This window comes from Alternaria viburni (assembly GCF_023758015.1).
Source record: "Alternaria viburni strain BMP 2772 chromosome Unknown scaffold_14, whole genome shotgun sequence".
Taxonomy (NCBI): domain Eukaryota; kingdom Fungi; phylum Ascomycota; class Dothideomycetes; order Pleosporales; family Pleosporaceae; genus Alternaria; species Alternaria viburni.
In genome coordinates this window covers 850651-874268 of record NW_026055783.1, presented here as the reverse complement: position 1 = coordinate 874268, position 23618 = coordinate 850651, and the positions used below count along the sequence as shown (strand labels likewise).

The 23618-nt window shown below is 53.2% G+C and overlaps 9 protein-coding genes across 9 annotated transcripts; 7 read left to right on the top strand and 2 right to left on the bottom strand.

Annotated features, from left to right (window-relative positions):
* Nucleotides 1-394: 394 nt before the first annotated feature.
* Nucleotides 395-2728, top strand: J4E79_006991 (uncharacterized protein; the record flags this gene model as incomplete). Its single annotated transcript, XM_049355859.1, has 3 exons — nt 395-1300; nt 1353-1723; nt 1774-2728. 3 exons carry the CDS (start codon nt 395-397, stop codon nt 2726-2728), a joined length of 2232 nt encoding a protein of 743 aa, XP_049209888.1.
* Nucleotides 2729-3911: 1183 nt separating this feature from the next.
* On the top strand, nt 3912-6259 carry J4E79_006990 (uncharacterized protein; the record flags this gene model as incomplete). Its single annotated transcript, XM_049355858.1, has 3 exons — nt 3912-4052; nt 4367-5191; nt 5282-6259. The coding sequence occupies 3 exons, from the start codon at nt 3912-3914 to the stop codon at nt 6257-6259; spliced, it is 1944 nt and encodes a 647-aa protein (XP_049209887.1).
* A 589-nt stretch (nt 6260-6848) lies between these two features.
* Nucleotides 6849-8414, top strand: J4E79_006989 (uncharacterized protein; the record flags this gene model as incomplete). Its single annotated transcript, XM_049355857.1, has 3 exons — nt 6849-6866; nt 6937-7038; nt 7425-8414. The coding sequence occupies 3 exons, from the start codon at nt 6849-6851 to the stop codon at nt 8412-8414; spliced, it is 1110 nt and encodes a 369-aa protein (XP_049209886.1).
* Nucleotides 8415-9087: 673 nt separating this feature from the next.
* On the bottom strand, nt 9088-10405 carry J4E79_006988 (uncharacterized protein; the record flags this gene model as incomplete). Its single annotated transcript, XM_049355856.1, has 2 exons — nt 9088-10190; nt 10249-10405. The coding sequence occupies 2 exons, from the start codon at nt 10403-10405 to the stop codon at nt 9088-9090; spliced, it is 1260 nt and encodes a 419-aa protein (XP_049209885.1).
* A 127-nt stretch (nt 10406-10532) lies between these two features.
* Nucleotides 10533-10926, bottom strand: J4E79_006987 (uncharacterized protein; the record flags this gene model as incomplete). Its single annotated transcript, XM_049355855.1, has 3 exons — nt 10533-10578; nt 10631-10766; nt 10818-10926. 3 exons carry the CDS (start codon nt 10924-10926, stop codon nt 10533-10535), a joined length of 291 nt encoding a protein of 96 aa, XP_049209884.1.
* A 206-nt stretch (nt 10927-11132) lies between these two features.
* On the top strand, nt 11133-12699 carry GCN5 (histone acetyltransferase; the record flags this gene model as incomplete). The annotated part of the gene is given in 4 exon segments (XM_049355854.1): nt 11133-11158; nt 11178-11729; nt 11786-12611; nt 12670-12699. The coding sequence occupies 4 exon segments, from the start codon at nt 11133-11135 to the stop codon at nt 12697-12699; spliced, it is 1434 nt and encodes a 477-aa protein (XP_049209883.1).
* Nucleotides 12700-15627: 2928 nt separating this feature from the next.
* On the top strand, nt 15628-17670 carry J4E79_006985 (uncharacterized protein; the record flags this gene model as incomplete). The annotated part of the gene is made up of 2 exons (XM_049355853.1): nt 15628-16073; nt 16128-17670. The coding sequence occupies 2 exons, from the start codon at nt 15628-15630 to the stop codon at nt 17668-17670; spliced, it is 1989 nt and encodes a 662-aa protein (XP_049209882.1).
* Nucleotides 17671-19992: 2322 nt separating this feature from the next.
* J4E79_006984 (uncharacterized protein) lies at nt 19993-21590 on the top strand (the record flags this gene model as incomplete). The annotated part of the gene is made up of 3 exons (XM_049355852.1): nt 19993-20032; nt 20086-20654; nt 20709-21590. 3 exons carry the CDS (start codon nt 19993-19995, stop codon nt 21588-21590), a joined length of 1491 nt encoding a protein of 496 aa, XP_049209881.1.
* A 714-nt stretch (nt 21591-22304) lies between these two features.
* J4E79_006983 (uncharacterized protein) lies at nt 22305-23486 on the top strand (the record flags this gene model as incomplete). The annotated part of the gene is made up of 1 exon (XM_049355851.1): nt 22305-23486. One exon carries the CDS (start codon nt 22305-22307, stop codon nt 23484-23486), a length of 1182 nt encoding a protein of 393 aa, XP_049209880.1.
* Between the last annotated feature and the right edge of the window lie 132 nt (nt 23487-23618).

Here is a 23618-nt window from a genome sequence, read left to right as displayed (position 1 = left end):
TTTCAGCATGACTTAAATTGAACGCCAGCAAATTCACGTCATGCTTGATGTGGGCCGAGTGTCTGCGCTCGTCAGGGACGGCGAAGGGGTATCGGCCCCACTTACGCGCTCCACGGGAACCGGCCCATGACATCATCGGCATTCTCACAAAACACCAAACACTACAGCTAGGTCTCCCGGGCGCATCCGCACAGTCTCGCCAGCGGAGCAAGCGTTTCAGGCGGGGCCTCCTAGCGCCTGCTAAGCATGGCGAAGCATTCTCGGCCGTTGTTCTTCGCGATCGCTGTATCGCTTTCATCACCCTGAGGCGTGGTCCTACCGCGACCGTTTTGTTACGCGGTTTTTCTTCTAAGATACCCTCGATCACCCTTCACACCACCGCTCGCCATCGACCATGTCTTTCCTTGAGCGTCAAAAGACGCGCATCACGGGTGACGAAGATGACGCCCGTCGACACAGCATCCTCAATCCCTCGTCCTCGGGCAAGATACCCAACGCGAAGAAACCACGCACAAGACCGCCCGCATCGATACGCGATCATCTCCCTTACCCGAACTCGACCCTCTCTCCCACTTCAGGGCCATACTCCATAGGCAGCATGGAGATAGAAGTCCCTGTCGAACACCCTCGTCCGATCTCGAACATCAAGCGCAAGGGCCGGCACCTTCTGCAGTTGGAGACTGTCTTGTTTACACTATATTACCCAGCCTCGTTCGGGAGTGGTAACGGGAACGCCCCAGGAGGAGAGAAGAAATGGAGTCGCGAGACATGGCTTCCAAGGCCGCGCATGGAGACGGCGAAGGGTTATGCGCGGTTTGCTGGCATACCGAGCCCTATAAGCATCGGCGTCTTTGGCGCGACCACCATGCTCACCAAATTGCGCGGTTTTAGGAACGCCCCTCCTGCGACCCATTGGCCTCCGGAAGGCAACATGAAGAAAGACGGGTATGAGATCAAGAACCAGCAGGGTAGTCCGCCCGAGGGCATGAACGATGAGCCCATGTTCCCACTGTTGATGTTTAGTCATGGTCTTGGTGGCTCTAGAACTACATACAGTAGCCTATGCTCTGAATTCGCGAGCTACGGCTTCGTCGTTTGCGCGGTGGAGCATAGGGACGGGAGTGGGCCGCGGACTTTCATTAATCACAAGAAGCGAGGGAAGCGGAGAAAGGATGCCCAAGGAGGAGGGAAAGCGAACCATACGGATTGCGACGGAGACGCAGAAGACGACAAAGACTTTACGAAGTTCCAGCATCTGGATCACACTGACGAAGAAATTGCGCAAGGTTATCACTATGTCGTGCGTAGTGTGAGGTTCTGTAATGCAGGAACTATTAGGCTGACTATAGCAGGACTACATCTTCCCCAAAGATAACCCGATGGACACCGCACCGAACAATGAGCACGGCGTCGACGGCGAACTGCGCAGCGCACAGATAGAGCTGCGCCTTTGCGAGCTCGAGGAAGCATACCGTGTACTCAAGATGATATCTGACGGCGATGGAGAGGAAATCGCACGACAGAATCTCCGAGGCGAAGGCTACGTTGGAGGCTCTTCCAGAGGTCTGGGCGGAATCGATTGGGCACAATGGAAACATCGTTTTCACGTAGATAAAATGACAGTGGCTGGCCATAGTTTCGGAGCAGCAACAGTGGTAGAAGTGCTCAGGCACACCGAAAGATTTACTAATGTGCAAGCGGGGATAATCTACGATATCTGGGGGTGACTATATCTTTCTCCCCATCGTTACATTGGAACTAACACATTTGTAGCGCGCCTGTAAAGCCACCTGTGGAAGACCCGAAGCACCGAATACACCTCCCCCTGCTGGGAATCGCCAGTGAAGCGTTCATGTATTGGCAGAAAAACTGGGATGCGTCCATGTCCCTGATGAAGGAGGCCAGCGAGCATGGTGCCCCTGCGTATCTTCTTACGGTCCGAGGCTCCGTTCACATCAACCAAAGCGACTTCTCGATCTTGTATAAGCATGTCTCATCGTTGTTCATGAAGGCCACCGTCCATCCGCAAAGAGCTATTGATCTCAACGTCAGCACTAGCCTCGAGTTCCTCCGCTTGGTCACGCCCGACTCGGGAGGCGGAAAGTCCATCATCAATCGATGTATGACAGATGAGAAGATTCTGGACACGCCTCTTATGGAAGACATGCCCAACGACCACCGACCGAACGACCAGTGGATAGCTGCCCGACTACGAGTTGACAATGAGTTCAGGAAACGGTTAGCTGCTGGTCTGCAAAGAAAGTTTAAGCGCAACTTTCAAGGCGGTATGGGCACTGGATACACGACTTCTGATGAGATGTGGTGTTTCCATAAACCTTCAGAGGAGGATCTGCAAACATGGATCAAGGCAGAAGACAGAGGAGAAAAGCGCATAGATGAGGATCGTGCTATTTTATCGGCGGAGGAATCTCGGACTAGTCATCATGCGGCTGCCGATGCGCCTAGATCTGCAAGCCCCTCCCGGAGAGAGGCAGAGAGAAGCGAAAGACCGGTACGGGAACATGAGGCGGAGGTAAAGGATGCAAACAGTCAGCAAACAGGGCATGGGGTTCGAGATAGATATGATGATGCGGAGAAGAACACTAGTGGGGAGTCTGGGGGTGGGCACGCAGCGGCCGCTGCAGAGCAGGGCGAAGATGAACAATCGAACAACTGGTTGGGCGTCGTGCCGAAGCTTAGACACGGTCCAGGGCAAGCATCAGCATAGATATACAACGTTAGATTATGTGATCATACACAAGCTCTAAATATCCTTGACCGGGCTAGTGCATTGGTACCTGAGACGCATGGAAGTCGTGATTGTGACATCGTCAACTTGTAAGTTGGACAGTCTCGTTCACTCGTTCATTAAAACATTGACGTCATGATCTGTATATTCTAGGATCTACGTTGTTCCCGGTGCCGCGTCGCCCGTATGCCGTATTGACTTGGCTGAAGCTACCCAAGGAAGCGCCTGCCCAGGTATCGCGCTCTGAAGCGTAAAGGGGGCCGTTTGATTTACCAAGCTAGAGAGGTTTAAACAGCTTATATAATCAAGCGCTGACAAGAAACCAGCTGACAATGAAGCGAGGGAAAAATTTATAACCGCCAGCCCTGCAGACTGCTGACAGGAGTCACCTTGGTTGTCACGTGAAGCGCTTGGCATGCGGCACTTGCCGTTCCGGGAAATTTGTTGTTCAGTAATCATGCTGCCAAAGCCTCCCGAACTGCACCAGAGCTACAAGACGCACAACGAAACAATTGGTCACACCCAGCTACTAAGGTCCGACGACCTCGGTCTTAAACATCTCACCATCAAGAATGTCTAGGGTAGGCTTGCGAGTTATAAATTTGCACGCAAATAAACCCACGTAGATGGGACCACAACGCCTGCAAACCTATGGTCATGAACCCACCCGCCCATGCACTCGTCCGCCTCTTCGCCCTACAGACAGCAGGAACTAGCCGCATCCTGTGCGGAGACGCGCATTAGCCCCGTGTAACAGCGGACCCTTGATCGATCTCGAACCTTGTGAGCTGTAGCGGCCGTTCACTGAATCGGCGCCGGAGCATCTTTTGCTTTTCCATACCTACCGTCTGGCTTGCGTCAGGTTGAACTAGTTCTGGATGCAATCTACATGTACACAACGTCTTCCCGCTATTTTTACGCGAACCAAATTACTCCATTAAGAATCTGTACGAAGCGTTTACGATTTTCCTCACAAGTGAACGATAGCGGTGTTTCAAGAGTCGGAACGGAGTGATTAGTAGTCCGTGGAGACCGACTTCGGTTCAGCATCCTTTCGCCTTTCGTAGTCAGTCTCGCTATTGGTTCCACCGAACTCCTTCGGTGACATACCTCCGGACCTTACTCTGTTCGATCAGCGGTATCAGAAGCGAAAACCAGAATCATGACGAGCTCAGAATCAGAACAGGCGCAGACATCACGGAAGCGCTCACGCAGGAGGGACAGCGTTGATGACGGTGGTGCTGGAGGGAAGAAGGCTAGGGGCCGTCCACGGGTAGACACACAGGACGCCACGGCTGCAGATGTGAGTGGAGACGCAACGTCCTTTTTGTTCTATCTACCCGATTCGTCGTTGTCAACTCTTGGAGCGGGAGGGTAAACGAGACATGCGCACCTGTCCTGATCGAAGAAGCTGTCAAGTTGTTGATGTGTTCTCCAGCTCGACCCACTGTGAGCTCCTCATCGTCATCCCCACCTCCTGTGAACGACGCTGATGAGCCTGCCGTGCTCCAGATGACACTACCCAGCATGAAGCTCCTCGCGATCCGATCTCAGCATTCATGTCGAATGTACTGACAGGTGTACCAGAGACGAAGAACTCAAATCCGGCTTGCGCAGCGTGCATATCGGCAGCGGAAGGAAACCACCATCGCGTCGTTGAAGAGTCAAAGCACACAGCTCCACTCGATAATCGAGCAGATGAACAAGGCCTTTCTAAAACTAAACGAGTCCACCGTCAAGTCAGGTCTTTTACAGCTGAATCCGAGTTTGGCCCAAGAGTTCAAGCTGGTAACGGAGACGTTCGCGAGCTTAACAAAGACAGCCAACGAAGGCCAGTACGAGGGAGACGAAGATGGTGAACACGGCGAACACGGGATTGAAGGGAATGGTGCACCAAAGCTGGCTGAACCGGAGCCTGAAGTGCAGCACATTGGATGGGGATATTCCGCAGTTCCGAAACCAGCCGCTGAGAAGCGTCCGCAGCCACAATTGTCAACACCGGATAGCTACCTTGCCCACATCAGTGCTGCATATGGCAATGTAGACTCCCGCAGGAGCGATCTGGTGGGTTGCCGTCAGTTTGGAGCTGGTTCGGTCTTCGACCAGTCGCACCGATCTTCGCAGCCTCCAGCAGACCCATCACCATCGCATACTTCATCCCAACCGACGCAGCTGCCTTTCGGGCTTGTAGACCTTCTGAGTCAGCATCAACCACCGTATGGAACATCAAACCTACACACGTACTCCGTCCGTGTACCGACGCCTGAAGCGACACCGCCAACGAACAGACTGCCCACGCCGCCTCTATCGAAAATATCGTCGAAGACGCTCCCTCCGGTCACAACGTACAGTTTCCAAGAAACAACATTTGCGAGACGATTGTCGAGGGCGGCGCTTGAGGCGGGGTTCCATTTGCTTAGCAACGCCCAAGCTCGTCCTACGGTACGTTTTCAGCTAGTCGATGTAGGAATTGTTTCTTTGGCTTCACTGTCATTTCCCCAGTAGTGATACAAGGCTAATCATGACAGCTAGGCAATCAACCGTGTCTTCAAGCTTTCTCTACCTCATGAGACCCTCGAGCAAATACGAAGCCGCTTCCGAACTATCATGGCCCGTGGCATTGACGAAGACCTGGATTGGTGGGAGTCGCCATTCCTCCATCTCGGTGGTGCAGGAACTCATTATCCGCGACGGGACGCTGCCGGCAACGTAAAGTCTGTCAGAAACGGATGGAACGTACGGCAAATTGGGCCAACAGAGAACAAGGTGCTCATAATAGAGAATACAGAAGACGGTAGGAGTGAAGAGCTACGCGGCGTGGACCTCCGGGGATACGAGGGGGAATGGTTCGATTGTTACGACGTACAGGGCTACTTGGAAGAAAAGTACTCGTGCAAGCTCGACCCGAAAAGCTCGTTCGCCGAGTGTGTCATCGAGGTTGACGACGAAGAACTGTCCAGAACCCCCAATAGTGCACTACGGCATCGGCCACACAACGCGACGAGTCTGCCTCCTCTTCACCAGAACTCCGCAAACGGATCGGCAGCTCCGTCAACCACCTCGACAAATCCGCCAAACAACTCTTACAACATCGCGGATAGTGGATCTTATGGGCTAGACCTGTCTTTTGGGAACACCGGTGAATACCCTAGGCTTGTCAACTACGAAATATCATATGATCAGACCCTGGGTTTGGATCTCGCACCTGGGTATGATTATGGGTTTTCGCATACACCCGCCTTTCACATGGACAACATAGATCTGGGCATGAACATGATGAGCGATGTAGCGGCAGCTCTACCAGTGGTGAGGCAGAAACGGAAGAAGACTGCCTGGCTAGACGTTTCGAAGCTGATTGATGGTGAGTGTACACATCCACGAGAGGTCAACAGTTGGCTGACGATTACGACAGAGATCATTATACACGGCGTGTGTCTCGGGCGATCACCGGGGTATAGGCGCAAGGACGTCGATGCAGCGGTACAAAAGGCTTTGGTGCATGATCATTAGCCGGTAGCGATTGCGAGGAGCATGCCAAGATACCCAGGTGCGATTCGAGTGCAGTGGCGGGAGTTTTGCTTCTTATGGGATGCGGTTGGCTGTTTGATGTGCATTTGATGAACTGACGACGTTTGTACCAACATTTCAATCGATTCGTATGTATATTGATCATGAGCACTACTATATTTCGAATCTGCCAGAACATTGCATCGCGTACTTTGGATGTTGAGCTGTGAGCGTGGTCACGTGTGGCGCTAGAGTAGCGTTAGGCGCTAAGGAACCGGCGCCCTCAATGATTGCCGGAACGCCGCTCACTATCACTCATACACCCACGACCCCGAAAGCTGAGGGCACCCGAACACGTCGTACAAAGCCTTCCGTCTGGGCTAGCGATATCCGTAGAACTTCCTTGACCGCGCAGAAGCTTCCTTAAGCGCGCGCACCTATCTGCAGCCTCAAGCGCTGACGTCGCCTGCCTGGCTTGCCTGCCTATCCCTCAATCCTCTGCACGCGAGCAACCATCACAAGCCGTCGCGCAGCTATCACAGAGCCCGCATCGTATACTAGATAGCTCAGACCATATCAAACAGTCGCGATCATGTCGAACTCGGTCGTGGTTAGTATCCCCAAGGCGCGCATGCGAGCGGTGGAAGGGTAAAGGCAGGCTTGCTAACAGCAACCACCAGGGCGGCGTGTACCAGCAGATCATCGAGAAGGTGATCCAGACCTCGCAGAATGACTTCGAGGAGTCGGGCGTCGATCATAGCACGCTCGACGAGATGAAGCAGGTATGTTGCAACCTGGCCTCCGTCTCGGCCAGCGCGCCTTCCTTTTCTTTGTCGCAGCACATTTGCGACCGCCGTCACACCGCTTTTTATATCTCTCACTTTTCTTGTCAATTCATTCCTCGCATCGGTTTCGCTGGCTGCGGCGATCGCGCGGTGACCGCCTGGCTTGGGTGATGGGCGGCTGGAAGCGGGGCGGAGTTGCCGGTCGGTCTGGCAGCTCCGGGGGCGCCTCAGTATTTGAGATGCCTTCTTATAGCCCCTGCACAGCTCCCCCACCCGCCAAGACCAACGCATCATTTCCCAACAAGGCATAGTCTGTCATGTGACGGCTGTTCTCACATCATGTTTTGTTGCAGTTGTGCTGAGCATATACTGACTATCGCCAGGGCTGGCAAGAGAGGCTATCCGCTCTCAAGATTGCTCACTTTCCATGGGACCCTGCTCCTGAGCCTGTTCGTCAGCCGCCTACGGTACCGTCCAACGTAAAGGTTGACAATGATATGCCTTCCGTGTCCGGACCTCAGGAGGCTCTCAACTTCCCCAACGTGCCCGTGAAGCAAGAAGGAGGATACCAGCCACCAGTTGCTAACTACCCTCCTGCTCAGACTGCGAACAACGGCTACGGCGGTACTTATGATCAAAACCAGCAGCTCGCGCACCAGCGTGCAGCCGCTCTGGTACAGCAGCGAGTGCAACAGCAAGGACATGTGCAGCAGAACTTTCCCAATCTGGCGCAACAGGGCCATCTGCCTCAAATGCCTATGCAGAACCAGCAGCAGCAGCAACAGCAGCGCATGATGGCGCAACAGCAACAACAACAGCAGCAGCAGCATCAACGACCTCCGCAACAGCAACAACAGGGAATGCCACAGCAGCGTCCCCCACCGCAAAATCACATGTACACCTCACAGACTGATGGTTCGGGTGACGCCATGGCTGACTGGGAGGCCTTGAAGGCCGCACGCGCTGCTGATGCAGTAGAGCGCATGGCAGCGGACGACTTCATGCGTTCTCGCGTTGATGCCATGGCTATGCGTCAGGACAGTGGTCTCATGGTACCGCTCGATTCGATGCCAAAGGGCAAAAAGCGCAAGGCGGCTGTGCGTGTCCTGCAGGCCGAAGACGCAGAGGCCTCGTCAAGCGCACCGGTCCCTGCGCGTTTCGACGGTGACGACGACGTGAAGCCAGAAGAAGATCCGGATGACGCCATTAATTCTGACCTAGATGACTCGGAGGACGAACTTGGGGATGGCGATAACAGCGACGATGAAATGGTCGACTATATGTTGTGCACCTACGACAAAGTCCAGCGCGTGAAGAACAAGTGGAAGTGCACGCTCAAGGACGGCATCTTGACCACGAACAAGAAGGAGTAAGTTGGGTGTTGAGACCTTGAAGAGATTTTGCTAACGATATGGCAGATACCTGTTCCACAAAGCAAATGGTGAATTCGAATGGTGAACATTCGCCACCCATTGCTAATGCCCGTGGTAGCTGAACTCGAGTTCTAAGTCGCTCCGTGCAGCGCACGAACCCCACTCGATCGAGACGCGAGTCTAGCACGCCTGATACACGATTCACCAAGCTCGATCCCCCCTTCGCGACGACAAAGCGGTTCGGTACGAACATCGATAACGGGCATCAGATTGGATACTATGGCCTCGCGCGACACTCGAGAAAGAAGAAAACAAGAAAGAAGCTGATTCCCATGACGCATTACATAGAACTATGGATGGGACGACTGGGCGTCCTGAGTATCCCTAGTTTACGCTATTCAGATTGATTTTGCACTCAGGTCAGGACTAGAACTTTGGCTGGCCTCACATGTCCAAGCATTGGCGTATGGGCCCCATGGCAGGTTTACATTTCATCAGGTGGAGTTTTTCAGCTTGAGTAAAAGAAGGAATTGTCGAGGTCGGGGCCATGTGCACAGCAAACGTCAGGACTTCTAAGTAAGAGGCTGCCAAACAAACGTTCATGGTTGCTTCATCACAGAAGACATTGTACGATTGTGGATTTCATTTCCTACTCTGTTCGGGTCTGGACAGACTAGCAAATATAAGAATTTGCAAAATCGGCATACGCTGAGCTCAAGCTCCCTGTTTTCTGCCAGTAGTGATGCCTATCGTACTCTCGTAGCATATCATCAGCGCCACTCTCGCCATCGCTTCCTGGGCCATTGTGCATCAGGGTCTCGTCAACGTCTGCGCCCTCGGCCTCCTCGTCATCCTCTTCTACCAGCGGAACAAAGCGAAAGTCTACGAAACTCACTTGTCCGCCTGTTGCCCCTCCAGGCCCAGTTTGAGAAGCCGACCCACTACCTTCAACCTCAATCATGAACTGTAGACTCAACACGCCTTGGGTATCTGCTCGTATACTGACTTTAGTCGCAACGTTCATAGCGCGCGCAGCCTTCTGTATCAAGCTAAACTTGTAGGATGAGCGGAGTACGGCTTGTGGATCGCTGAGCTGAAAGGTCTCGAGCAGGTTGGTAGGTTTCTGATCTGCTGCCTCATTGTTCGTGTTGAGGTTCGTGGATGCAGGAGTGCGGTAGGCAGAGGGCTGGGGCTGATTGTTGAACTCGACGCGCGCTGAGCCTAGGGTGCCTGATGACGATAGAGCGAAGAAGGGTTTGCCGCGCACCGTTTTGGCGTACATGGTCAGCTTCTCTGGGCTTGTCGATGATAGCTCTTGTACTGCGTCGTATAACCAGCTGCCTCGCATGATGATTTTCAGGGCAAGGGCTTGTCGATCAAAAGGTATCTCGTCTGTGTACTCTGGCTCGTACGTGGTGAGATCGCATTGCGTGCGTATGCTCGCCTCTGTCAAAGTAACGGCCAGTGGAGCACCGGGGCCATCGTAGCTTATCCGACAGAGGTTGTTCATGCCGCCTAATATGTTGTTTCCAGTAAAGGCCGTGCTGGTGGGATATGCACCATCGCGCGCCCATGGTGGTTTAGAGGTGGAGGGGTCGGTGAGGCCGAAGATTTGGAGGGTCTCAAGGAGAGCGGGAAGAGATATTTGAAACGCGGGAGTGGTAGTAGATGTTGGGTCGAGTTCATCGTCGCTATCGGAGTGTTGTGAGTTCGGCGGTGGAGCGGGCGCATTGAAAGTGTAGGTTGTGAAGAGAGACTTGTCGAGGAAGGCGGATGCTGTAGTCGTGTCAGATCTGAAATGTGCAAAAATACATTGCATCTAGACGCTACTTACCTTCCATGACGCTCGCCTCATCCACAGCGAGCTTCATGCCAATGTCGCTGATCTGGACGTGAGCCTTGTTGGAGAAGGCGATGCAGCGGAGGAGCAGGTACAATTGTCGCGCAGAGCTTGACACTGCCGTGAGGATCGGGGGCTCTTCTTCGTCCATGGTGCTGTTTTGTGAGTGTATGGGCTATGGAGTATCGCGCAGGTAGATTCGAGAGTCTTGAATTTTTTATTGGTATTCCATAGATTGTACACAATATGCCCCTAACGCCGGATGGAGAAGTAGGAAACTAGACGTATACGCCGACTGCGCAGATCATGTAGACGGCGCCGAAGCTGTTTGCAGTCAGTGGGCGCATGTTGTAGCTGGGTTTCCGAGGCCACGTACCCGAATGCTAATGACGCGGGAACACCGAGAACGGGGAGGTTTGTGAAGGACCGGTATGTGTGCGCATGAGTAGGGTTCGCTAGAGGGGCGTGGCTATGTCGCGTACTCAAGCCGAAGATGGTAGTCAAGATGAGAGCTGCGCGCGTTGTTAGCAGAGCTCCACTAAGCAGCAGAGCTTCCAACATACAGATGGCCAGCAGCACGAAGCCGACTGTGAACTGCGTGTTCTTTCCGAAGGCGGGGCTGAAGGGCGAGGACGCAGCAGCCTCCCAGACGTCTACAAGTGGGCTCGACATGTGTGCAGGCGTGCAATTGGGTTATGTAAGTGGCTCTCTCTCGTGAAGCTGCTTTGGTGGCCTTTCGTGTTCACTCGCAGGTGATCGGCCGTGATTGGTGTGGGGCGACTAGCGCGGGAGGCGCAACTTCCCCGACATTCAGTCAACACCACGCACAGGGCTGAGAGAAGGCGCGACGGCACACAGAAGGCGCCCTACACTGCAACATGGCGGGCGCGACCGACGACAGTAAGTGCGCATACCCTCCCCAGCTTCATGCGCGTCAACAGACGTGCATCGTACCCACAGGCCGGCATGTCTCCCCGCAACGACATCCCGCAGTTGCGCGACGTGTTGGGCTATCCCACCTCTCCCCCAACTTCACCACTGCTCGCTCCTCCCCCCATACCTCGCCGCCACACCCGGCAGTCTTCTTCCAACACACGACTTCGCGAACTACAAGCTAACCTGGCTCGCGATGAAGCTAAGCGCAAGGCAACCACCGACCCTCCCAACGGCTCTCCCAAGCGCATAAAGCAGGATCCCTCGACACCTTCTGCCGCCGACGATGCCCCCGCGCCTCCCGTGAAACGTATAGTGCCATTCCCCGAGAAGCCCGCCGTCATAGAAGAGCGCAATGGGGAGATTGAATTCAGGGTGGTCAACAATGATGGGGAGAGGGAGAGCACCATCATCTTGACAGGCTTGAAGTGTATCTTCCAGAAACAGTTGCCCAAGATGCCAAAGGATTACATTGCGCGCCTCGTCTACGACAGGACCCATCTGAGCATAGCCATCGTGAAACATCCCCTCGAGGTGGTAGGGTATGTAAAGGCTCTCGTCCCATGTCTGGCCAGACGCTGACAATATAACGTTCCAGTGGCATAACATACCGTCCCTTCGACAAAGGCCAGTTCGCCGAAATCGTCTTTTGCGCCATCTCCTCGGATCAACAGGTTAAGGGCTACGGAGCCCATCTCATGTCCCATCTCAAAGACTACGTCAAAGCCACGTCGCAGGTCATGCACTTCTTGACCTACGCCGACAACTATGCCATCGGATACTTCAAAAAACAAGGCTTCACCAAGGAAATCACCCTGGAAAAGTCAAGATGGATGGGCTACATCAAGGACTACGAAGGCGGCACCATCATGCAGTGTAGCATGGTGCCCAAGATAAGATACTTGGAAAGCGGCAGAATGCTCTTGAAGCAGAAGGAATGCGCAAATGCCAAGATAAGGGCTGTGAGCAAGAGCTACGAAGTCCACGCGCCGCCAACGCAATGGGCAAAGGGCGAACTGAAAGCCATCGACCCCCTGACCATTCCTGCCATCAAGAACTCCGGCTGGTCACCTGTCATGGACGAACTCGCTCGCGCGCCCCGCCACGGACCCAACTACAATGCCCTTCTCCATCTCCTTAACGACATGCAGAACAACAGCAACGCCTGGCCGTTCCAACAGCCCGTCAATAAGGATGAGGTGCTTGACTATTACGACGTCATCAAAGAGCCCATGGACCTCGCGACCATGGAAGAGAAACACGAAAAGGATCTCTACCCTACCCCCGAGGACTTCATCAGGGATGCCAAGCTCATCTTCGACAATTGCCGCAAGTACAACAATGAAAGCACGCCCTACGCAAAGGCGGCGAATCGTTTGGAAAGATATATGTGGCAGCGGATACGTGACATTCCAGAGTGGTCGGTAAGTATTCAACACTTTCGTGCCTGACACAGTAACATCATGACTAACAAATCACCAGCACCTGGAAGGTGAGTTGACAGGCAAGTAAGAGGTTTGGGGTCCGATCACTCTGATTTCGCCGTGCATAGGGGGCGTTTGTTATGTGGGTTATGGCAACTTGTATCATCATCACCAACAGGCTTGTTGTTTAGCGGCATTGGGTAAGGTGTAAGGTGTATGGTATGGTATGGTAGCATTGGTTTGAGGGTTCGGTCGGGCTGATTATACCCTTTGTCGTTACGTATTCGAATCACTTGTTCGTACTCATCTTATGAGAACATGCAATGTGATGCTGGCTGTGCAGCGAATCTGTGGACATGTGGTTGAGCAATCATATGGGGCGCAAAGTGTGATGAAGTGGCATACCGATGTTGGAATATTGATTTATCTATGTGGCCTACTTGCTATGTCAATATGTATTCCCTGTTGTGCCCAGCACATCCCCGATAGATCACACTGAGTCGCTTCAAAACGAACCGTCACGCAACTCTACGCGAGCACTGCTGACACCTGTCAATATTATTGCATACTTTCGAATCACGAAATGTGTGATTTCGTGTTTGCTCTCCGCATGAGGTTCACATCACGGGTTAGCACGCAGTAGCACCAAGCACACGTTCGCAAGGCTAGGTACGTGGGACCAGATTCTGTGATCGACCTAAACGAAAGTAGGTAGCCGTACGCCAAACATGCTTGGTGCAATTGCACAATGCTAACATGTCGTGTCCCGCAACCTTATTGTGGCGTCCGTAGCGTTTGATGTACTTGGTTGATGAGGTTTGAATAAGGCTTCGCGGTTTAGCGACGGGGTATAGTGTTCGACTATGTGACAGCTATGACAGAGAAGCGAGTGAACAAGCTTTGTGGACGGTAGGGAGGCTTGTGCAGTGCGCGCTAGCAAATATGAGCTGCAGTGCGGTGGACGAAGAGGACGAGGATGCTAAGCTCGTTGGGATAAATCACGCGAGAGTAGCCTAAGTTATTCGGAGGCTGCGCTGATCGTGTTTCGGGGAACCGTGATTTGATCAAGTGAAAGCACAACGTTTCTAGAGAAAGATAACTTTCCCAAAAGAAAGTGTGTTTAGCGAGTCAATTTACAACCCCAAAATGGAGCTGTGCACTGGATCTGGGGGTTCCTGTTGCTGATGGGTGTACCTAGATCAGCTCCGGCAGTTCCGGCTTGTGCTTCGCAAACATACGATTATAATCGTGATATCGCTGTGATTTGCACCCAACACTAGTCGACAGGCCTTACGCAATAGCGCAGATGTATAGGCTCGTGTTTGCTTGACGTGGTGTACACACACATGTATTCCTCACCCGTGTTTCGTCTCGGAAAGTGGAGACTCTCTCCCAGACACTGATAGGAACTGACCGAGATGACGGACAGCACGGATGCAAAAAGTAAGGTGCTCCGAATTGCGAATAAGGTGCTGCATCGACCATAATCCTTCGAATCGAATATATGTAATCAGTGAATAGAGGCTCCGCGGATGGCTGTGCCTCTTAGTTGTTAGTATTCCGTGATTGTGCTCTTAGCAGACGCCACGCAAAGTATGATTAGGTACAGTAAATTGTAACCATTCGGTTGGCCTCGGGTGGGGTGGTAAGCCTGACATGGGAGAAGTGCCGACGACTTGGCCTAGTGCAGGCGTAAGACGTTAAGCTGGAGCAACGCGATGCAGATATTTCCCCATGTGATGAGAATTGTGAAGTAAGAATTCGGGAGAGCTGGCTTCTCAGTCCAGCTCGAAATGATGCCAGCCCACACGATGTGCTACCGCATGGAGCTGGGCCCGCTGCGGGGAAGGGACAAGGCTAGTTCCAAGGCCACCTGCGGATCTTGAACGGCATTCATTACAATGCGTCTGCGTCCAAAAGCCTGTCAGGATCGCTCGGTCAGCCAAGACAGCGGCTACCTATCCAAAGTGTATACACAGGCGAAGTCCGCGACATGATTCGGCGCATATATCTCGATGCGTGCCCTCGTGATAAGAACCCCAGCTTCCCTCAGCTGCAGGACACCACAAGCGCGCTCGATGGTCCAGCGTCCCTAGCGTAGACCTGGTTATCGGAATGATGGTGATAGCGCTGGTCGAGACCCGTTGGTCAGATAGCATTGAGGGACACCAATCCAACACTCGCTGATGGAGGCGCACGCCGTGTGCTACCATGGCGTTCGCGCGTGTCCCGCTGCAGCGTACTGATAGGAGTGGGTTGGTCTCCTTGCGTCAGACGGAGTACCCGGTCTGATCTGCATTCCGGAGGGTCCACAAAGACAAAAGTACAAGCGAAATTCAGCGACGGTTCGCAGATGCTGTCTTCGCCCCTGTGCCTGTGTAATTGCTGCGAGACCCTGGCAATTGCTTCTGCACATGACCCAGGGCAGCGGAAACGTCGACCTCGGGGAAGACGATGGAGGTCGGGTTGTCAAGGCAGAGGTGTTGCTTCGAGAACGCCACGCGAAGCCCAAAACAGAGCCTCAACCGAGGAGGGGCGCATATTCGCCGCCGCTTATCACGGACTGGGCGGGCGTTCCAGCACGTTCATCTCCGTGATTGGCGCTTGGACAGGCTATCAAGGCTGGGGAAAGATAAGAACCTGGTCCGGGTTGCAGAAGCGCGGTAGGTCGGCCGGTACTGGGGCGCGTTGACACAAGAGACAGGCGTGTGAACAGCGAGTAAGCGAGCACCAACATGAGACGGTAGATATTCCAGAAAGCGGAGACGACCGGGAGCCAATGGAACCCTGTGCTACTGTGCTCTAGCCAGTGCAAAAGAGGAAGTTGCCAAGTGACCGTCTGGAGCCCGTTCAACTGTTTGTCTGGGCCAGCGACGGTGCGATCCCTCCACTTTGGTGGTAGCGCGTGCCACGGTGCGAAAATATAATTCCGCGAGGGCCGACCTCGATATGAGAGCCAACAGTTCCTCGTCGTTCAACCTCTGTTCAGGAATTGCCCTTGTGCCTATTCGTCGCCATGGCTGATATCCGCGACCAACACAACGGCTCACCAATGCCCGGTGTCGCCCGCAATGACGACCCGGCGCTAGACATTGCGCGCGAGCACCACCACGAACACGTGCACCACAGCGCGCGTGCGGCCCACCCTGACAACGTTGTCTACACCACCGGAACCACAGACGAGCCGACCAGCAAGTTGTTCCGGCCCAGTGGTCTTGACAGCGCCAGCCAATTCACGCCCATTGGTGTTGACAGCACCAACCTCCACCAGCGCCACCCTGTCAACGAGAAGCATGACATTGAGAAGGCCGGTGGCTACGACTACGAAGTCGAGAAGGCTACGCGCAGCTCTTCTGATCCCGAAATGGAGGCAGAGAAGAAGCCCTGGTACTCTTCCTTTGGTGCTTTCTACCGGGCGTTCAGACTGCCTGTCCACATCTTTATTGGAGCGCTCTTCACCGGGTAAGACGCATTTTAACGTCCATCGTCTCGAGTGCTTCGGGCTAACAGTATCAGATGGTGGATTGCCAGTGTAGTCGTGCACCGCAATGACAAGAACTGGATCATCCCATTCTTGTTCTGGCTGGCCATTATGATCCGCCTGATCACTCTGCACATTCCCATTACCATTGTCACCAAGCCTATGCACTGGGTCTGGGCCAACACTGGAACGAGAATTGCCAACCTCATCCCGGAGAAGATGCGCATTCCTGCCGCTGCTTGCCTTGCCATCGCTGTCATCATTGTCGGATCATTCGCCAGCGAAGAGAGCGAAGACAACACCCGCGCAAACCGGGCCGTTTCGCTGTTCGGTCTCGCCGTCTTCATCTTCATGTTCTGGGCGACTTCCCGCAACCGCAGCAAGATTGTATGGCATACCGTCATCGTCGGTATGCTCATGCAGTTCATCATCGCGCTGTTCGTTCTGCGTACTAAGGCTGGATACGACATTTTCAACTTCATCTCCGAACTCGCTCGCCTACTCTTGGGTTTCGCCAGGGATGGTGTCGCTTTCTTGACCACCCCAGAGATCTCTGAGAACACGTACTTCATGTTCAGCGTCATTCCGGCCATTATCTTTTTCGTCTCGTTCGTCCAGCTCTTGTACTACTGGGGCATTCTCCAGTGGTTCATCGGCAAATTCGCCGTCTTCTTCTTCTGGTCTATGCGAGTATCCGGTGCTGAGGCCGTGGTCGCGTCTGCCTCTCCTTTCATCGGCCAGGGTGAATCTGCTATGTTGATCAAGCCCTTCGTTGCCCATCTTACCATGGCCGAGATGCACCAGGTGATGTGCTCTGGATTCGCTACCATTGCCGGTAGTGTTTTGGTCGCCTACATCGGTATGGGCCTTAACCCGCAAGCCCTGATTTCATCTTGCGTCATGAGTATCCCTGCCTCGCTTGCTTTCAGTAAGCTGCGCTACCCGGAGACTGAGGAGACTCTTACCGCCGGTCGTGTTGTCGTGCCCGACGACGATGAGCACAAGGCCGCCAACGCTCTCCACGCATTTGCCAACGGTGCCTGGCTCGGTCTCAAGATCGCCGGTATGATCGTCTCTACGCTCTTGTGTATTATCGCTCTTCTCAACCTGGTCGACGGTCTGCTCACCTGGTGGGGACGCTATATCAACCTCGATGGCGACTACGACTTGACACTTGAGTTGATCCTCGGTTACCTTTTGTACCCTGTCGCTTTCCTCCTCGGTGTATCGCGCCAAGGCAACGATCTGATTCTTGTCGCTCGTCTCATCGGTATCAAGGTCATTACCAACGAGTTCGTTGCGTTCCAATCGCTCACCGACGAGGACCCCGCGTCCCCCTACCACGACCTGAGCCCACGCTCCCGTCTTATCGCTACCTACGCTCTCTGCGGTTTCGGCAACATTGGTTCCCTGGGTACCCAAATCGGTGTGCTCAGTCAGATTAGTCCTGGCCGCAGCGGTGACGTATCGCGTCTCGCAATGTCCGCTCTCATTACAGGTGTTTTCTCCACTCTGTCCAGTGCGACGGTCGCAGGTCTTGTCGTTCTAGACGGATCCAACTTCAGCTCAGGCTCGTAGGCCTAAAGCTGGAAATGTATGAAACGTTGCATTGCTGAGGAGTCGCTGTTTGGTGGTCCTAAAATATTATGTTTAGCCAGTTTTGGTGTACGAGATACCCACAGTAGTACATGGATTTGATGAAGAATCAATACTCTCACTTCAAACCTCTTTCTCAAAACTCCGACCGTGAGACGTGATGATGACTTTAAATTTGGACACGAGACGGGTTATACACTCCGCCCTTGTACACAAGCTCTACCTTGGCGTCGCCCTTTTACTCACGACATGTTGCCTCAATCCGGTTAGCGTCTCCAAGAGCGGCAGTCTCTCCAACATGAACAACACAGCAATCTCGCTTGCGATACGGGTCAGCCTTTGCGGCGTATTGGCGACTAAGAGTATCGTGAGGATAATGATATCTTGACGGTTTCCCATGCTCAAGCTTCGGGATGGGTCAAGCTGTGATGTTTCGTGACGAAACCAGGACAACATAGCAACTCTAGAAGGCTTCGTCCTTGCAAGGCTATTCAACCACCATATATCTCATTAGACTCGCAAAATGCGACGATGCAAGGTCGAGGTTTACGGTGTTGATGTTTGTTCCTGCTCCGCCAAGCCCGAGCTAGCCATGTCAATGGAAAGACCGCCTGCGCTACCGTGACGCTCGCTCCTTCTTAAAGTCCAAGTCCAGTACTCTACGCTGGTCGCACGACACATACTGAGCCAGATATACAATGCATTGGCGACACATTGAAGGGAAGGGTACGTTTTGCATACAAGAGCGCTAGTAGGTGCTATGCCACACCGTTGAAAGGCAATCGAACGCCTGCCCGACCCGCACAGACCGATTGCACTCGATAATCCCCGCTGACGGCGTGATCCCAACGCGATGTGGCATCTGGGGCTGCCAATCCCGCCAAAGAGATAAGAGATGCAGAACAGCCAATGACGCGTCGCGACTGGCAACTAAGCGAGCCTGCTAAGATTGCCGCTGGAAGCTTGACGGAAGAGACGCTGGACAGATGCTTTTTCCGTGCTCCAACGGCTTTCCTGCATCTTGTCATCGAGTTTACAAACCTTGGCCTCGGTAGTTTCGACGTTCATGGCTAGAAAGCTGCGAAATCGTCAGCGTTTACCTCTCGCATGGCAATCCATTCAACAACGCGATACACAGCCGCGTTTTGACAGCCGCGAGCAGCTGCTTGAACCCAACAATCTCGAAGCTGTACAGGCCTGCGATTGGTTACAATCTAGCTGTGAGTAAAAACTGCCACACAAAAGTTGGCATCTTATCTACATCGTTCCGCCGCGTTATCGGACCATACCGGGGTTGGAAGATCGTTTCCGCACATGGTGTGCATCCTCCTGTTGCCCAACCCCACGAAAGCCTGCAGAACCATGCAGATGTCGAGCTGTGATCGCTGTCACCTTTAATAATTATCCGCGAATATGCACGCTAGCCCTACGGTTGGCTATACCTGCCTTATGCGTGCGGCCGATGAACGGTAATGCTCTTGCTTTATCATGGTTAAAGCCCTCTCCTAGAGGTCGTATGCCGGCAGATCATGACCGAAGCTTTCTGCGAAATCTCCCAAGCGAAGCTAAGCAGTAAGGTTAATCATATTTCAACTTCCGACATCCCTCTGGCATCGCACTTTCCACTTGCCAGCTGCTCGTCACTTGAGGTGTCTTTAACTCACCCAGCATGAGTACACCTCCGCCGCTAAGCCAAGGCTTTGGCTATGGCATTGTAATCGGTTTAGGCTTTGCCTTCTCGTAGGTCTTACGTCTCTCATACATGGGCATTACTAACTCGGCAAAGCTTCGGTATGATCTTGACGACATTCGTGCTGAAGAGATACAACTATGAACTCCAAACCTCTGAGATGTTCTCGACAGCTGGTCGTACAGTAAAATCGGGACTTGTCGCGTCAGCCGTAGTATCATCTTGGACATGGGCGGCAACACTTCTCCAATCGAGCGCAGTCGCCTACCGATATGGAGTATCTGGCCCCTTCTGGTACGCCTCGGGAGCGACTGTGCAGATCATCCTATTTGCTACGATTGCTATCGAGCTGAAACGAAGAGCACCTAATGCACATACCTTCCTTGAGGTTATTCGAGCCAGATACGGTCCAGTCACGCACGTCGTTTTTATGGTCTTTGGTCTCTTTACCAACATCCTTGTCACTTCGATGTTGTTGACTGGAGGCTCCGCTGTTGTGACTTCGGTACGTCAAACGCGGCGAATGATATATCTGTACTAACCTACTCAAGCTCACCGGCATGCCAACTGCTGCTGCTTGCTTCCTGTTACCTGTTGGTGTAGTTCTTTACACCATGTTTGGAGGCATCAAGGCCACTTTCTTGACTGACTATGGTAAGTTACTCTCTTCTACATTTGCAGCAAAAAGTCGCTAAAATTACCTCTAGCACACACTGTTGTCATTCTGATCATCCTCTTGATGTTTGCCTTCACCGCATATGCGACCAACGAGAATCTCGGAAGCCCTGGGAAAGTCTTCGATCTACTGGTACAAGCCGCATCGGATCACCCAGTCGAAGGGAACGCCGGAGGCTCTTACCTAACCATGCGATCGAAAGAAGGTGCAATCTTCTTCGTGATCAACATCGTGGGCAACTTCGGTACTGTGTTCTGCGACAACGGATACTATAACAAAGCCATCGCTGCCAGTCCCGTCGATGCTCTTCCCGGATACATCATTGGTGGTCTGTCCTGGTTCGCGATTCCATGGCTAGCCGCTACCACGATGGGTCTCAGCGCGATCGCCCTGGAGAACAACCCTGTTTTCCCCGGCTATCCTAACCGCATGGCTGATGCTGATGTGACGGCTGGGCTTGTGTTGCCCACGGCCGCTGTTGCCCTGATGGGTTCGGGAGGAGCGGCTGCAGTTCTGCTTCTCGTCTTCATGGCTGTGACCAGCGCCATGTCTGCTGAGCTGATTGCCGTTTCTTCCATTTTCACCTATGACTTCTACCAGGTAAGCTTGACTTTACTGGTCATGAAAGCAAATTATTGAGCTGACGAAACATAGACTTATGTCAACCCTAAAGCTACAGGGAAACAACTCATCTACATGTCTCACACCATGGTTGTCGGCTTCGCTGTCGCAATGGCAGCCTGGAGTACAGGGCTTTACTACATCGGCATCAGCATGGGCTACCTATATCTCCTCATGGGCGTCATAATCTCGTCCGCTGTCCTGCCCGCCACTCTAACGCTGATGTGGTCGAAGATGAACTGGGTCGCAGCAACCTTCACACCACCTCTCGGCTTCGCCTGCTCCCTTATTGCTTGGCTCGTCACCGCACAGAAAGAGAGTGGAGAACTCACTGTGCTCACTACCGGCGCCAACAACCCTATGCTAGCAGGAAACGTTGTCGCCCTCCTCTCTCCCATTGTTTTCATCCCCGTCTTCACGTACGCTTTCGGACCCCAGAACTACGATTGGCAGAGCATGAAGGCTATCCGTAGAGGCGACGACCACGATCTTGCTCTTGACGCGAATGTCGACCTAGAACGAATCCCCGGTGAACAACGACGAGCCATCGAAGCTGATGAAGAGGAACAAGCCAAGTTGCTCAAAGCATCGCGTATTGCGCGCTGGCTCACGCTCTTCATGGCAATATCATTCCTCGTGCTTTGGCCCATGCCCATGTACGGTTCTTCGTATATTTTCAGCAAGAAGTTCTTCACTGGATGGGTTGTTGTGGGCATTTTGTGGATGTTTTGCTCGTGCTTCGCAGTAGGGTTGTATCCGCTTTGGGAGGGGAGAAAAACAAGTGTCAGGACATTCAAGTCGATCTACATGGACATCACTGGGAGGAAGAAGCCGGGTAAGGGGCCAATGGTTGTGGATGGTGAAGGCACGGATACACCCCCGGAAGCTATGCATGAGAAGATGGTGGAGAAATGAGTTGTAATCGGAAGAGAGCAGGATTGTCCATCGCTGTCTACCTAAGAACACGACCGTAAAGACCGCGTAGCTAGAGACTGAGCAGCCTCGGCATTAGCCCACAAGGCGGTTCCAAGCCACTAGTGCTACAATCGACGTGTTGCGCGAGATTCCTGATAGAGTATACCAAGATGTTTCAAGGCTATTTCCGTCGGCACAATTCGTATTTGCCGGTGTTGACCGAAGTTTTCTAGGATGGGTCTCTGACCATTGGATCTGGTGGCTATGCCTTCCGTGGTCTAGCGTCGATGAGGCTCGGCTTAGCGACCCACGTGGCAATAGCCATCCCACGCAAAAATCGCTACCCCTAGATGTACCGGCTGACCCATTCACAGTGCCGCAAGTCGTCTTGTACATGTCGAGTGTGACGGGTACTACGATTTTAGCATGCAATGTGCAAATCCGACGGAGCAAGCTCTTCCTGTGCACCTGCCTTTTCGATCCAAACATACGCCCACGATGCCTAATGACAGGCGGTGAAAAGATCTAGAAGTCACGACTTTGCCCGAGCGTGAGGCTAAACTAAGTATCGTCAAATTGTCCCTTGCCTTGGCCGATTGATTTTTCTGACTGAACCCTTGTCTCCACGTCTTCTCCAGTTCTTTCCTTCTTCTCTCCACATTCCTTTTCCCTGTGTGCGTTCTTTGGTCTGTTCATTTGTCAGCGAGGCGTCAGATGAGTGTCAGTCTTACAGGCAGTTGTCTGCCACCATCAAGCAGTTTACCACCTATCCGTTCGCTACTATCGGCATCGGAAGATCAGATCTTCGCCGCTCTTAAGAACCTACAGACGCTGTACTGTCCTGTACGCCTTCCAACGACTATCTCACACCCGGCATCGAAAAGAGAGCACACATCTATCGTCTCACCCCCTGGACCCGCGGATTCCGGTTACGCGTCTCAAGACGAAGGCGAAGATGATGAGAACCAGGTCACACCCGAAGAGGTGACAGCAGCTCTCCGTGCAGACCCATTCGAGCGCACTTTCGCCACCCAATGGCTAAACTCGCTCCTCGCGCGCTCGGAAGAGATGGAAGTCGATGACGATGTACGAGAAAGACTTGTCGACGATGCCGGCTTCATTCTCTCAAACCTATTCGAGAATTCCGATGAAGAGGAAGAGGCGCTGACACGAGACTTCTGCTTCCCCACATCATCTGGAGATTCAGTCAAGGTCACGCTCAATGATGCGCCACTGTCAAGTACAGATCATACAGCTGTCGGACTTCAGTCTTGGGGTGCCAGCATCGTACTCAGTAGCATGATGTGCGCCGAGCCAGAGCGCTTTGGACTGACTGAAGATAGTCTTGCGGGGAAGCGGACAATCATCGAGCTCGGTGCAGGCACTGGACTCGTCAGCTTAGCGGTCGCGAAATTACTTCCTGTGGTCGGCGCTGGACCTGTCAGCATCACGGCGACCGACTATCACCCTGTGGTTCTAGAGAACTGCAACGCAAACATCGAGACAAATTTCCCTTCGAGCTCATACGACACACCACCTGTAGACACCGCAATACTGGACTGGGCCCAACCTCCCACACACATGAAATCAGCATCCGATCTTCTTATCGCCTCAGACGTGGTCTACGCTCCTGAACATGCCGCCTGGCTACGTGATTGTGCGGCACATCTTCTGGCTCAGAACGGTGTTTTCTGGCTCATGGTCACAGTGCGCAAGACGGGCAAATTTGAGGGCATTCCCGATACTGTCGAAGCCGCTTTCGAACCGGAGTTCTGTGTCAAGAGCGACAGCGGGTTGACGTTCAAGATCCTGGAAAGAGAATTTGTAGAGAAGAGACGGGGTATTGGAAGAGGGGACGAGAGTGGATACAACCTTTATAGAATTGGATGGGCATAGACCAGAGCGATTTATAGACTAGACAGCGCAAGCGACCTAGCGGGCTTCATCAGTGCCCACGATATTACGAATTCAACACCCAGATCTAAGACCCTCGCAACGAACCAAGGTGCTCTTACGTACGCACCAGAC